General features: G+C 45.1%; 1 protein-coding gene and 1 non-coding gene across 2 annotated transcripts in view; both read left to right on the top strand.

Annotated features, from left to right (window-relative positions):
* Nucleotides 1-5,111: 5,111 nt before the first annotated feature.
* Nucleotides 5,112-5,218, top strand: LOC117312061 (U6 spliceosomal RNA). The gene has a single exon (XR_004526229.1). It is a non-coding gene; the product is annotated as a U6 spliceosomal RNA (small nuclear RNA).
* Nucleotides 5,219-13,273: 8,055 nt separating this feature from the next.
* The window catches only part of LOC141278243 (pro-neuregulin-2, membrane-bound isoform-like), an 82,534-nt gene continuing 80,654 nt past the window's right edge, over nt 13,274-15,153 (top strand). Inside the window, exon 1 of the mRNA XM_073801951.1 lies at nt 13,274-14,004. Within this exon, the coding sequence (XP_073658052.1) occupies nt 13,314-14,004 (691 nt within the window). The 5' untranslated portion in view covers nt 13,274-13,313. The remainder of the gene's footprint in view (nt 14,005-15,153) is intronic.

Genomic DNA, 15,153 nt, shown 5'->3' with positions numbered 1-15,153 from the left:
GCTCAATAAATATGTGAGCACATGAATGAATTTAAAAGTATATGAACACCGGGTCGCCGCGCTGCGCGCCACTGGTCTCCCCACCCCACCCCGCCGCGGCCGTCGGGAGGGGGCTACCCGGCGGCCGTCGTGTTGGCTGGGGCCGTGTGCGCGCACGCGCGCGCGCGCCCCGCGTCCCTGGGGGAGGTGGGAACCCGCTGGGGGAAAAAAAAGTATATGATTATACCTTTGCTATAAATGTGGACTCCACTATCTACTGCGTGTGTGTGTGTGTGTGTGTGTGTGTGTGCGCGCGCGCGCACGCGCGCGCGCACGCTTGGAGGGGGTGCGGTTTCCAGAGACAAATCTAAAGATGTGGAGATGATACCAAGACCAGGTTATTCAAGAGAAATGGAGTTGGTTGCAGAATACTTTGGAATCAGGAAATTGGCTTTATTAATAAGATTTTTAAGCACTCACTTTATGCCAGACAGTATCCCAAGTACTTTATGTGAAGTGTCTTATATTATCCTCATAAAATGACCCTGTGGAATAAGTACTATTATTAACCCCATTTTACAGATGGCATGGAGGAAAAGAGGAGTAACTTGCCCAAGGTCATACAGCTAGTGAGTAGTAGAGCAAGCGTTTAAGTCTAAGCAATCTGACTTCAGAGCCTACCTTCTTAACCACAATGCAGTATTGCTTTCTGTTTGATTGTGTCCATATGGTGACAGAAGCTTAGTAACCTCAAATGTCTGCATCAAGCTTTTGTCCAAATTTAAGCTTCAGTAAGCCACTGTCTCCTGGAGGTTTAGACCTCTTTCCAGTGGTGCAGGTGGAGGGAGACTGGGATAAGAGGATATGAAAATCTGCAGAGGATCCCTTTTCTCCAAAAGTCAAACATATATTTTTGCCTCTCGGATTTTCTGCCTTGTACATAATAAAGGGAAAATAAAGCATTTTCTTTGATAAAACAAGACACAAAATAATCAATCCCCCCTTCTCCAAACCTCTGGTCTAGTAAGAAAACTTAAAGAAAGCTAAGAGTTACTATAGCCTTATGAATTAGCTAGTTTTATTCAGCTTTCCCTCTCTCCTCCCTTCATCTCTGTCACATATTTAGTGCTCCATACATAGTCCTATTTAGTTGATATTCCTAATATTGATATGTTCTTTCATTTAGTTGTTTCTTTGTTTCATGTAAGGATATCTTATCTTCCTGTGCTAATTATACTCTGCTTGCCCCCGACCCACCCCCTTTCCTAGATTCACTCTCCATCCTTTCCTATCCTGCTTTGAACCATGGAGCACTGATCTCTATGGGTGACATCACCTGGGTTCCCCTGCCCTCTGGCTTCCAATGGGTTGAGCAGAAGCTTGGCACAGGGGTGGAAAGAAGAGCAGGAAGAAAGAGGGATCGGGGTATTTCTTTTCCCTTCTTTCTCCCTACTTTACTACCATGTTCTCAAAGTAGCTGCCTGACAGCCCCTCCTGCGGGGCTCCAGCATTCGCGGGGCTCCAGCATTCTCTGGGCTCCCATAACACTTTCTTCACCTTGCCCCTGCATGTCTGGGGAAGGGAAGGTTTTAGCAAACTCTTGCTCATCCCTGGGTGACTCTACATACCTGCTATTTCCTGAACTGCACACATCTTTGTAAACAGGCCCTTTAATAAATTATTCTCTGTGAAATTTTTTGAGTAGAATATTATTTCCTGCTTGGGACCCTGCTCAGTACATTTCCCCTTTAGAAGTCTTTCAAAATTCTTAAAGGCATGGAGGAGGCCTAGACTTTCAACTAGGGATAAGATTAAATAGGCCTCAGGTGGATTGTTCCACAAATTGGATCAGGTGATTTTATCACTCCATTTCCAAGATTATTCTGGGGAGAGAGACTCTGAATGTGACAAACGTGTGTACCCTGTTATATGTATCAGAGATAGTTCCTCAGGCTCTTTTTACAGCTTGAATGAAATGACCTCAAGATTATTCATTCTCTTTGCCCTGGGACTCTGATCATCAAGAAACCTTGTGAGGGCTTCCCTGGTGGTGCAGTGGTTAAGAATCCACCTGCCTAGAGAACAAACGTATGGACACCAAGGGGAGAAAGCGGCGGGGTAGGGTTTGTGGTGTGATGAATTGGGAGATTGGGATTGACATATGTACACTAATATGTATAAAATGGGTAACTAATAAGAACCTGCTGTATAAAAGAATAAATAAAATAAAATCCCCCCAAAAAAAGAATCCTCCTGCCAATGCAGGGGACACGGGTTCAAGCCCTGGTCTGGGAAGATCCCATGTGCTGCGGAGCAACTAAGCCCGTGCACCACAACTACTGAGCCTGCAAGCCACAACTACTGAGCCCACGTGCCACAACTACTGAAGCCCGCGCGTCTAGAGCCCGTGCTCCACAACAAGAGAAGCCACCACAGTGAGAAGCCCGTGCACCGCAATGAAGAGTAACCCCTGCTCACTGCAACTAGAGAAAGCCCACATGCAGCAACGAAGTCCCAATGCAGCCAAAATAAATGAATTAATTAACTAAAAAAAAAACAACCTTGTGATTACTAAACTGGTTCCCAGGTAACCTGATCCAGAGAAAGGGGTACCCTGGAGGGTAGTAGACACCAATAATCCAGACCGTGAAAAAAGTATAGTCTTCACTTAACATTAATCATGAAAAGAAAAAGAATGCAGTTCCCCATCTTTCCCCTTCCACAAGCACACTATGTTTTTCGTGGTTTTTCTTTTTTTTGCTATGGCTTCAGCCCTGTGGTAAAATGAAGATTCCTGTTACCCAGATCTATAAACAAGTCTGTATCTGTACTCGGATATGGTATCCATATTCTATCATCCTTCCTATTATAATAGAAGAATCATTTTTTCTGTCCAAGAGCAGCCCCTCTCCTTGTGCTATTATGCTCATCCTCTTTTGTCTTCTGAAGGGCTTCCCTCCTCAATTATCCCCTTTTTTCCCCACAACTATTTCTTCCTTCTTATTGGAATATTCTCATTAGCTTACAAGCATGCTCTAGCATCTCCTGGTTTGGTAAAAACCCTCCCTCAACTCTACATCCTCTTCCAACTAGTGCTTCATTTCTCTGCTTGTCTGAACAGCAGAATTTTTGGAAAAAGTTGTTTACACTGGCTGTCATCACTTCCTTACCTTTCATTGACTCCATTCTGGCTTCCTTCCAGGAAACCCATCACTCCACTGAAACAGCTTCAGTCAAGGTCATCAGTGACCTCCATGTTGTTGAATTCTATTGCTCTTTCTCATCTTACTCAGCCTCTTATAAACATTGGACACAGTTAACCAGTCTCTTTTAAAAAATACTTTCTTCTCTTGACTTCCATGGCACCATTCTCTCAGTCTCCTTTCCTGACTACTCCTCCTCCTCTGTTCAACCTCTAAATGTTGAGTTTTCCCAGGGCTAAGTTCTAAACTTGCACTATGCACACGTGGCTATTGAGTAATTGAAATGTGGCTAGTGTGAAATGAGACATGCTGTAGGCATAAAATACTCTCTAAGTTTAAAAGACTTGGCATGGGGACTTCCGTGGTGGCACAGTGGTTAAGAATCCGCCTGCCAATGCAGGGGACACGGGTTTGAGCCCTGGTCCGGGAAGATCCCACATGCTGTGAAGCAACTAAGCCCACGCACCACAACTACTGAGCCTGTGCGCTAGAGCCCGCGAGGCACAGCTACTGAGCCCACGTGCCACAACCACTGAAGCCTGCGTGCCTAGAGCCCATGCTCTGCAACGAGAAGCTACCGCAATGAGGAGCCTGCGCACCACAACAAAGAGTAGCTCCTGCTCACCGCAGCTAGAGAAAGCCCGCGTGCAGCAACGAAGACCCAGCAGAGCCAAAAATAAGTTAATTAATTAATTGATTAATTAATTAATTAAAAAAGGACTTGGCATGAAAATATATGTAAAGTATCTCATTAATTTTTATATGAATACATATTGAAATAATATTTTAGGTATACTGGACTATTAAAATTAATTTCATATGTTTCTTTTTACTTTTTTACTGTGGCTACTAGAAAACTCAAAATTACATATGTGGCTCACATATAACGTATTGGGCTGTGCTCTTCTATATCCTCTTCCCTATCAACTTTCTCTTTTCATCAACTTATCTAGTGCCATAGCTTTAAATGCCATCTATATGTTGACTCCCAGATTTAAACCTCTAACTCTGACCTCTCATTTGAAGTCCAGACTTACATATCAGCTGGGAATTGAATTTCCATTTGAATGTCTAAAGGTATCTTGGTATCAATATGTCAAAAATGGAATTTTCTCTTTTTCTCCAGCCCTATTATGTCCCCTGCTAGTTTCCCATCTCAATCAATGGTGCCATTATCTGTCCAGTTGTTCAAACCAAAAATTGAGTCATGTTTGATCACTCTATTTTCCTTACCCATTTCATCCAATCTTCCAACAAGTCTTGTTGGCTCCTTCCATACTTTGAATCATGTCAAGTTTGCTATTGCCTCAGGCCCTTCCTATGGTATTCTTCTCTCTGCCTCAAATGCTCTGCTCCCAGAGTTTTGCAGGGCTGATGCCTCTCCATCCTTCAGATCTCAGCTCAAATGTAGCCTACTTAGAAAGGCCATCCTTGCAAGTGGTATTCTGTCCTAGTCGTTTTCAATCTAATCATATCACACACTCGCTCTTTCATCCTTCTTCTTTTCTTTCTCTTACAGAAATGTTTTATGTATTTGTTTCCTTTTTACTGTCTGTCTCCCTTGAAGAGTATAAGCTCTCAAGAGCAGGGACCTCGTGTGTCTTATTTGCGCCTACATTCTCAGCATCTGGTATGAAGCTTGGTCCAGAGTAGACACTAAAGATAGTTTTGAGTGATACATTGCAAAATTAATATGAATCAAACGGTTTTTTGAAAAGAATGAATAAAACTATTTGGGAAATAAATAAATTCACTTTGGGATGAATAATATAAAATGTCTTAGAAACTAAGGCATGACTTAAGGAGCTATGCATTGGGCCTTAGTAGATATTAATCCCTTAGTGTGATTGAGTTTGTCATGTTCAGCAAATATTGAGGACCTAGCATTTGCAGAGCATACTCTCTCTGCCCTCAGAATTGGGAGAGCTGGTGCTCGCTTCGGCAGCACATATACTAAAATTGGAACGATACAGAGAAGATTAGCATGGCCCCTGCGCAAGGATGACACGCAAATTCGTGAAGCGTTCTATATTAAAAAAAAAAAGAATTGGGAGAGCTGAGAGAACAGTGGGACACTGAGCCTGAGAGGCAAAGGGGAGGGACGACATTAAAGAAGAAAAGTGGGGAGTGGGGGTAGGGGAGAGGCCCAGGGCAGGTGCTAGCTCAACAGATAATAGATCCTGACTCTAATATTGCCTAGATTTTAGCTCTAGCAGCAACCATGGCTATTATTTCTTTGCATCTAGGTCAGTATGCATAGTAGGTGTTCCATAAATGCTTTTTGGTAGAATAAATAAATTTATGAATTTTAAAGAAAACTCAGGAAAAGTGAAGTCTTCAAATTTCTGACCTTGGATGATATTGGAAGTGTCTGGGAAGTAAATGAAAAAGAAGGCACATGAACTGGAAATTACGAAGTAGAAACAAGGTTGAATTGGACACTCAAAGGTACACTGGCCTGAGGATTTGGGAGTAAGGGACTAATTTCTTCTCCTCATCCTGCTTCACGCCCCCAGAGTTGAATCAACCTCAGAATTCCTGTTGACCTCAGGAGAGGATTCCAAATACACAAATCAGGAAAACAGAGAGAGGAAAATCTTTGAATGTTAAACAGCAAAAACATTCAGCTTGAAAGACATCTAATTTTTTCTCAATCCAAATTAGACAGGCTATGATGCTTAAAAGAAAACGAATGCTGGTGCGAAGCACGAATGTATTATCTGATTGAAATAACACAGGACAGATACATCTGTGTCCAGATTGTACTTCTGCTGTGGTCTATTTTAGGGAGCTTCTGGATTTGAATCTAAAACTGATATCTGGAAAAGAGATAATAATTTGTGCTCACATGGTGCTTTTCATTCAAAGGTCTCAAAGCACTTTACAAAGAAATAAGTATTATTATCCCAGATGGAACAACTCAGACAGAGGGGCTGCTGCCCTCTTCAGCAAATTGGAGAGTGTAAGCCCTTGGACTCTTGATGCAACCCTAGGCTATAAATTTTTTTTTTTGGCGATAAATTATTGAATCATGTCCTCTATTGATTGGGAGCTGGGACTACCAATGATGTGACTTTTAAAAATATACATACAAAGTAGAACATCAGGCTCTATGCTTAAGAATTTTAGCATGTGTTCAAAAAATATGAAAATGGGTGGTTTTAAAACTGCTGAATTGGGGTAAAGTATGTCTACTTAAAGTAAGAAAATGGTTATTCTAGTCAGACTAATACTAGTTAACATGTGCTAAGCATTATTCTAAGTGTGCTATATATATTCTCTTATTTAATACTCACAACAATTTTTTTTTTTTTTTTGCGTTACGTGGGCCTCTCACTGTTGTGGCCTCTTCCATTGTGGAGCACAGGCTCCGGACACGCAGGCTCAGCGGCCATGGCCCACGGGCCCAGCCGCTCCGCGGCATGTGGGATCCTCCCGGACTGGGGCACAAACCCGCGTCCCCTGCATCGGCAGGCGGACTCTTAACCACTGCGCCACCAGGGAAGCCCCTCACAACAATTTTTTAATCGAAGTATAATCGACACGTGACGTTATATTAGTTTCAGGTGTACAATATTATAATTCGGTATTTGTATACATTGGGAAATGATCACCACAATAAGTCTAGTTACCATTTGTCACCATAAAAAGCTACAAAATTTTTTTTCTTGTGATGAGGACTGTTCAGATTTACTTTCTTAGCAACGTTCAAATTTGCAATATAATATTTTTGACTATAAGACTCGCGGCAATTTTAATGAGGTAAGAACTATTATCACTTTACGCATTTACCATTGAGGAAACTGAGACCCAGAGAAGTTAAGTAACTAGGCCAAATGTCAGCTAAGTAATTGGCAGAGCTGAGACTTGGATGTAGGCAGCCTGAGTCCATTACCCATGCTCTTAGCCAGTTACTCCGTGCCAGGTACTGTGAAGCATTTTGCATGCGTTATGTCACTGAATCCTCACAAAACCTCTAGAGGTAGGTATATTATTATCCTGATTTTATTTGGGAAGGACAGTAGGATTAGAAAGGTGAAGTGACTTGCCCAAGCTCCCATTCTAGTATGTGGGGAGCCAGGATTTTGCAACATAAACAAAAAGAACACTAGGCAGGAAGTCAGGGTTTTAGTGATGTTTCTGCCACTAACTAGGCTGTGTGACCTTGAGCAAATCCAATAGTCTGCATGGTCTCCACGTCTTCCTCTGTGACAGGAGGCCATTGGGCTACATTGACGCTGATTCCTTCCCAATGCTAACATCCTCAGAGTCTCAATATCTGTTTTCTATCTGGTCCCTTGTTTAAAAATCCTTGGAGGAAAAGAAATTAACCGCACAGAACCTGAGAGTGACTCTGGAAGCCAAATTTAGAAAACAGATCTCAAAAGGAGAAAAAAAAGAAGTTTACAAAATATCTTTACTTAGAAAATGAGACTGTCCTGCAAATTGTTTGGCTTGATTTGTGAGACCCAGTGACCACATAAAGGCCATACACATCACCTTGATGGACCAGTTCTCCGGGATGTAATAAGCCATGTAACCTGGTTCTGTGGCCATTTCTGGCCACTGAATCGGCTAAAGCTGGAAGAAGTCCATCCTCGTGTGGGAGGGATCTGGGAGAAGAAGCCAAGCTTTTCATGTGGGTGTTCTATCTTGAATTCAGTATGTCTATACCATTCTGTCTACTTCTGTTTTTGTTCTCAGTGATTATTATGTAGTGACACAGCCCACTGCTACCATGAACAAGTTTTTTCACAAGCATGTGGGGAGCCTGTATAGTGAACAGGTCTGCCTTCCATTTCTCTGTCTGGTTCTGTTCAAAAGTATTAGCTTGATCCACAGGAAACAAAATCATTATCTTGAAGAGATTTCTGTACTCCCATGTTCATTGCAGCATTATTCATAGTAGCTAAGTTACAGAAACAACAAGATCAATGGATGAATGCATAGCTGTGGTATATATATATATAATGGAATATTATTCAGCCTGAAAAAAGAAGAAAGTCCTGCCATTTGTGACAACATGGATGAACACGGAGGGTATTATGCAAAGTGAAATAAGTCAGCCAGAGAAAGACAGATACTGCATAGTATCATTTATGTGTGAAATCAAAAAAAAAAAACAAAGTCATAGAAACAGAGAATAAAATGGTGGCTGCTGGGGACTGGGGAGTGGGGGAAGGGGGAGAGGTTGGTGAAAGGGTATATGCTTTCAGTTATAAAATGAATATGCTCTTAGAATATAATGTATAGCATGGTGACTGTCGTTGATAACTATTGTATAGTTGAACTTTGCTAAGAGAGTAGAACTTAAGTGTTCTCATAAAAAAAGGGGGGCAGAGTATAGAAGGTGGTAGATACTGTTAATGAGTTAATTGTAGGAATCCTTTCACAATGTATACATGTATCCAATTATCATATTGTACACTTTAAATATATGACAATTTCATCAAGTATACATCAATAAAATAAAAATAAATAAAAGACAGAAAAAAAAAAGAAAACCAAAAAACGCCCCAAAATGTGAGCTTGAGTTTGTGAGAAACCTTGGTCCTATCAGTAGCTCTGTGATCTTGCGAAAGTCAAATTCTCTCAGAGTCTCAGTTTTCCTCATCTTTTGTAAAATGATGTTTATACCATTTGCTTGCCAGTGTTGTACATTTCAAATAGTCTGACATTGGTAGAAGTATTTTGGAGAGATTGGAGACCTCTCAGACGACAATGAAAGCGAGGCTGCAGGACGCCTTCCCCTCAGAGAGACACGGTGTTGTGCATAAAGCAAGCCTGAATGGGAATCCCAACACTGCCTGCCACTTGGGCAAGTTACTAAACCTCTATAAGTCTCTTCAGTTTGTAAAATGCAAAGTTGTTGAGGCATGGAAATATAAACATGAAGCTCCTGACACACAAGAGGCCATTTAAATATGGTGGCTATTATTATTTTGACTATCAATTATTGAATTACAGTGAAGAGTTAGCAGGTTCAGAATATCAAGCTTTATTTTCTGAGACTGTGTACCAATTCACTTTGATCCCTAAGGAAAAGCCAGAAGAGAACTGGGCTCTCTTCTCTACTAAATGGCTGATGTTAATTCTGTAAAGCTTATCTTCATACACACCACACCTTGGGGAAATCTGGACAAGGACCTCTCTTCCTTTTAGACATCTCTGCTTAAGTCTCCACCCTCTGTGGACAATTGGGATCTCAAAACTTATCTTTTCATTCTAAAGAAGATAAAGTTATAGTGCAATAATTCCCAACCTTTTAATTCCCTAATAATTCTCTTTTTTAGCACCAGAATCTGATTTTAAAGTTAAAAAAATTTCAAGGAATCCCATATAATAATAGTTCTACTTTAGGTCACTTCTGATTGAGAAAATACATGATAAAAAAAATCAGCATCAGTAAAAAAAATTAGAGGATCCTCTCTCAAGCATTGTTGGGAATAGGTAGTATATGAACTTGATTAAAAAATTCACAAGGTACAAAAGGGAACACCATGAAAAGCATTCTTCTTGCACATTCCTCCGCCACCCATCCTCCATCACCCAGTGCCCTTCCCCAGAGCCTATTATTGTTTCCATTTCTGCTGTGTCCTTTCAAAGGTAATCTACGATCTACGAATATTTATGTATGTATCCTTTAAAAAAAGACAAAATGGTAACATACCTTGCCACTCCTCTTCACCTTGTTGCACTCTTCTGCATACTTAACAATGTCTTGTTATACTTTAAAATGGATATGTGAAAAAAAGAGATGGAATATGTATTGTTATTCACCACCCTGGCCTCTAGTATTGAAAAATTGCATTGCATTTTTTTTTTTTACATTTTTAAAACCTTTTTATTTTATATTGGAGTATGGTCGATTAACCATGTTGTGAGTTTCAGGTGCACAGCAAAGCAACTCAGCCATGCATATACACGTATCCATTCTCCCCCAAACTCCCCTCCCATCCAGTCTGCCATATAACATTGAGCAGAGTTCCCTGTGCTATACAGTAGGTCCTTGTTGGTTATCCATTTTAAATATGGCAGTGTGTACATGTTGATCCCCAGCTCCCTGAATGCACTGCATTTTTAATATACAGAAAATCCTAGTGTGCAATAACTACATACCACACAGAGAGTCTCAGCTCTTAGATTAGGAACCACCGGTATAAGTAAAATATCAATAACATTCAACATTAATTTTGGCCCTTACTCTACACCAGGCATTGTTCTAAGCACTTTACACTTGTTATCTCACATAATCCACATCCTTCAAATCCTTCTAATCCCAGTTTAAATGTTATCTCCTCAGAGAAACCCTCCCTTATCCAAGTAGACCTACCCTCTCCCCTTTCCATTATTTCCTATCATTTCATCCTGTTTATTTCCTTCAGGACAGTTACCTATTCGTCCTATTTCACCTATTTGTTTACTGTTGTCTCCCGAATGGAGTAAGAGCTTTGGGAGCGGGGACAGTGTCAGTTTGGTTCACTGCAGTATATCCAGTGACCAGTCCCATGCCTGGGTGCTGGGCACAGAGGAGCCATTCCATCAGATGTTTATTGAATTAAGTACACAATGAGCAAAAAACAATTTTATGAGGTAGACCCTAGTATAGTCTCCATTATACGAATGAGAAAGCTAAGCCCTAGAGAGGGAAATAGAGTCAAGTCAAAATTAGTAACTTACAAAATTGGTTTAAAACCCAGTACTGCTTGACCCTAGAGCACAAGCTCTTCGCCACTACCCTGGTCTCAGGAACAGAAGACTGAGTACAATCTTGGCTGTGTATGATCTTGAGTAATACCCTTTTCCTCCCTGGGATTGTTTCTTCCATTGCAAAATGCGAGGGTGGAGTTAGTAATCTTCCTTATAGCTATGATCGATGAAAATGGAAAAGGAGACACTGAAGGGGCCAACAAGATTGGCTTGATGCCTTTAAGACAGCTGATTTCCATTCTTTAATTCCTACCCTCCTTCTTTCACTAAGGATTTGCTGATCCTTATTTTATGCCAGGCACTATGTTGGTTGTTGTTTTGGATAGGTATCTAAAGCCTAATAGGACATAGTCTCTGCCATTAAGGTGCTTAGTCTGATGGGTCTAATGCAGACCCATTAATAGCTGCTTGAAGTACAGTATAGGTCTTTGCCATAACAGTAATATGTATGAGGCACATGGTAACACAGAAGAGGAAGGAATTAATTCCATCTTGTATGCGTATGGTGGTGAGGATGGTGGTGCATATGTAGGGAGGGAGGGATGAGGTTTACTGCTGAGCTAGGCCTTGGGGATAGAATAGTTTTCCAGGTGGACAAGGCGGAGGTGAGGCTTCCTGGACACAAGAGACATCATGTGCAGAAGCACACCAAGAAACAGTATGATGTGCTGAGGACTGCTAGGGTAGGGGCTTGGCTCCCAGAGGATGGAGTTGGCTCAGTAGAGGGGGCCCGTGAAGAGCCATGCTGAAGAGTTTGGACTTTACTCCTGAGAGCAGTGGCATGGCCAAATCATATTTATATTTTATTTTTAGAAAGATCACTCTGGCAGTGATAGGACTGGAGGAGGGTGATGAGGTGAAAGGTGTGGAGACTAGTGAGAAGGCTTTGTGGTGGTCCAGGTGAGAGGTGAGGAGCACTTGGACCTCGGGTATTCATGCAGAGTTGGAGAGGAGCTAGATAAATCGGGGATTTTTTTTTAAAAAAAGAAGTGGCAAAGGACTTGGTTGTTGGTTGGATGAGGGAGAATAAAATGAGACTGAGGGACTTGCTGGATTGGGTGGCCAAGTATAATAAAACGGTTCCATTAATGATTATATGGTATTAGGAGTTGGGTGGGAGAAATAATGCTGTTGGCTTTGAATATGTTACGTTTGGGGGGTCTCTTAGCCAAGAGGAAAGCTCTAGCTCCCTCTTGCCTTTCCAGAATAGCATTCCTAGCCAAAGTCAGACATCCTCGGGCCAGTTACCTGCAGTCCCCAGTCAGGGATAAGATTCTCCAAGACCTCACTGGAATTCCTGAGCTCCATATCCTTCAGGGATATAAGCTGGGTCTTAAAAACTCCCTGTATCCTTATTGATAGAAGGAGAATGGATCCCTAACTCGCTTTTTAAAATCAGATGCTGGCTTCAGTGGAGCAAACTCTCCTGCCTCTTTGCAAGCAGCACACTTTTAAAAAGAAACCATTTCCTGTGGGGCAGCTCTGGCCCTAACCGGCTCTGGCTCTTAGGTTGGCTCCCAAGAAGCCCCCACCTCCTTTAGGAAGAGGCTTTTTTAAAAGAAGATGAGGTTGTATACCGTGTAACCTGGTCCCGCCTGGCTTCTGGAGAAAGCCCAGAGACCTGGGGACTGGACCCTCTCTCAACCACCACCCGGGGTTAGGTGTCCTCAACGCCGAGGCAAGACTCCATGTAGCCCCAATTCTCCCCCAAATGACGGGGCTGGGATCCTCCCCCACCTTAACTCGAATCTCCGGCGCTCACCTGGCGGTGGCAGGGCCAAGCACGTGGGCCCGATTAAGGGCTGGCCTCTAGGGTCCTCCCAGGGAAGGGGATATACAACCCCAGGAGGCAGGAGGCTGGCCAGTCACCCGGGCCGTGACAATCTCCTTGGCTCCTACAGCCGATGTCCAAAGGCAGGGCACAGCCTGTGTCCCACTTCCCCCTTCATAGGACGGTGCCAGAAGCTGTTATCTCTATTCCGCCCTCTGCTCACGGACTACCCCACTGTCGTGCCCATAAATCCCAAGAGCAAAGGGTAGCACAATTCCTCCCGCGTCCCTGCGGGCCCTGAAGCCGGCACTGAAGCAGTGCAGTCCCAAGCTTCCCCTGCAGAAGCCGCGCTCCCCACTCGGTTCGGGGGTAGAGGGGGCGCGAGAGAGCAAGTGGGCGGACGTCCCATCCTCCGCATCCACCTCCAGGTCCTGGCGCGCAGGGTGGGAGCGCTGCGCGCCTCCGCGCTGCGCATAGCGGCCCGCTTGCCGCCTGCCCCCTGCCCTAGCTGGGCCGCCTCCCCGGGCTGCGGGTGGAGGGCTATAAGGCGCTAACGTTACGCTGTTTCCGGTTTTCCAGCGGGCTCTGGTTTCCCCTCCCAAGGCGGCGGCGGCGGCGGAGCGGCGGAGCCCCCCAAATGGCCTGGCCAGATGCGGCAGGTTTGCTGCTCAGCGCTGCCGCCGCCGCCACTGGAGAAGGCTCGGTGCAGCAGCTACAGCGACAGCAGCAGCAGCGAGAGGAGCAGCAGCAGCAGCGGCGGCGAGAGCAGCAGCAGCAGGAGCAGCAGCAGCGACAGCAACAGCGGCATCTCTCGTCCCGCTGCGCCCCCAGAGCCGCGGCCGTCGCAACAGCCGCAGCCCCGCAGCCCCGCAGCCCGGAGAGCCGCCGCCCGCTCGCGAGCCGCAGCCGCCGGCGGCATGAGGCGCGACCCGGCCCCCGGCTTCTCTATGCTGCTCTTCGGTGTGTCACTCGCCTGCTACTCGCCTAGCCTCAAGTCGGTGCAGGACCAGGCGTACAAGGCACCCGTGGTGGTGGAGGGCAAGGTACAGGGGCTGGCCCCGGCCGGCGGCTCCAGCTCCAACAGCACCCGTGAGCCGCCCGCCTCGGGTCGGGTGGCACTGGTGAAGGTGCTGGACAAGTGGCCGCTCCGGAGCGGGGGACTGCAGCGCGAGCAGGTGATCAGCGTGGGCTCCTGTGCGCCGCTCGAAAGGAACCAGCGCTACATCTTTTTCCTGGAGCCCACGGAGCAGCCCTTGGTCTTTAAGACAGCCTTTGCCCCTCTTGACACCAACGGCAAAAACCTCAAGAAAGAGGTGGGCAAGATCCTGTGCACTGACTGCGGTGAGTCGCCCCCTCCCTCTGCTAGAGAAAGGGGGGAGGGGCGAAGCTGTGGAGAATGGGGGTGGGGCGGGAGGTGCTGCAGGTGCCCAGGCCTGGCAGCGCCCCGGCCGGCCGCTGGGGGGTGGGGCCGCCCCTGTGCAGGGCGTTTGGCATGGTGGGTGAGGGTGTTGGGCTGGGGAGAAGGAGGATCAGGCTCAAAGTGTGCCAGGGGTGGGGGCGGGGGGACGCGCTGGCCTGTGCCAGCAGGGATCTGCGGCTGATGTATGGCATGTGGGGCTGGAAAACTGCCATCATAGCCCAGTAGCGGCAGGAAAAACGGAGAGGTCCTGGTGTTGCTGGCCCGAGGCTCAGTGAGTCAGGAGTGACCCTCGGAGGCCTTGCCCGCTCTGCTCCCACGGGCCTGCCTTGCCCAGGCTGGCAGGGTCTGCAGGAGCAGCTGGGCAGATTCCCAGGCTGTGAAGGCCTCCGCTTACAAGTTCTCCTAGGGAATCATGGCCCCCGCCCCCTCCTTCCTCTCCTGGGCTCCCGGTCAGCTCATCCACACCGCTGGCGCAGGCAGAGTTGGGACTTTTTCTGCTACTGTTTTCTGTCCCCCATGTGGCTCAGGGTTTTATTCTGCATCGTGATTGCCTGTCTTTTCTAAGCTGGTAGCACAGCCCTCTCTTAACCTCCACGACTAGTGAGCAGACATCTCTTTTGGCTGTTTCTGGGAGATCTTCCTAGGTCTGTTGATTGTGATGACGGCAAAATAGAGTAACTTCTGCTGAATGCTGTAAGTTCAGCTCTGACATCTCACCAGCAGGATGTGTTGACTGCATATCTCATCTTCATGATGTTGGGTGCTGAACAGGAATGCAGGTGATTAGAAACAAAACACTGAAATCTGTAGATCCGTGCAGCTGGGAATGGAGGTCTCCAATGTCAAAAGTCAAAGAAATGTCAGTTTAAGATCTTCTTTTTTCTTGTCCCTGAATCCAGTACTTACTTCTCAGTAAGATATTTCGAACCAAATTGTCCCCAGACTGGAGTGTTTGATGTTAGCTTGTCTTGTGCTTATTCATATTGGGGTTTCATTTTATCCCCAAAGGCTGGATTTGGTGTTTGCAGTGTGACTTTGAGCTGTGTAATCACTGAATTGTGACAGATGTC

Source organism: Tursiops truncatus, chromosome 3 (genome assembly GCF_011762595.2).
Source record: "Tursiops truncatus isolate mTurTru1 chromosome 3, mTurTru1.mat.Y, whole genome shotgun sequence".
Lineage (NCBI taxonomy): Eukaryota > Metazoa > Chordata > Mammalia > Artiodactyla > Delphinidae > Tursiops > Tursiops truncatus.
This window is presented reverse-complemented; position numbering and strand designations above follow the sequence as displayed.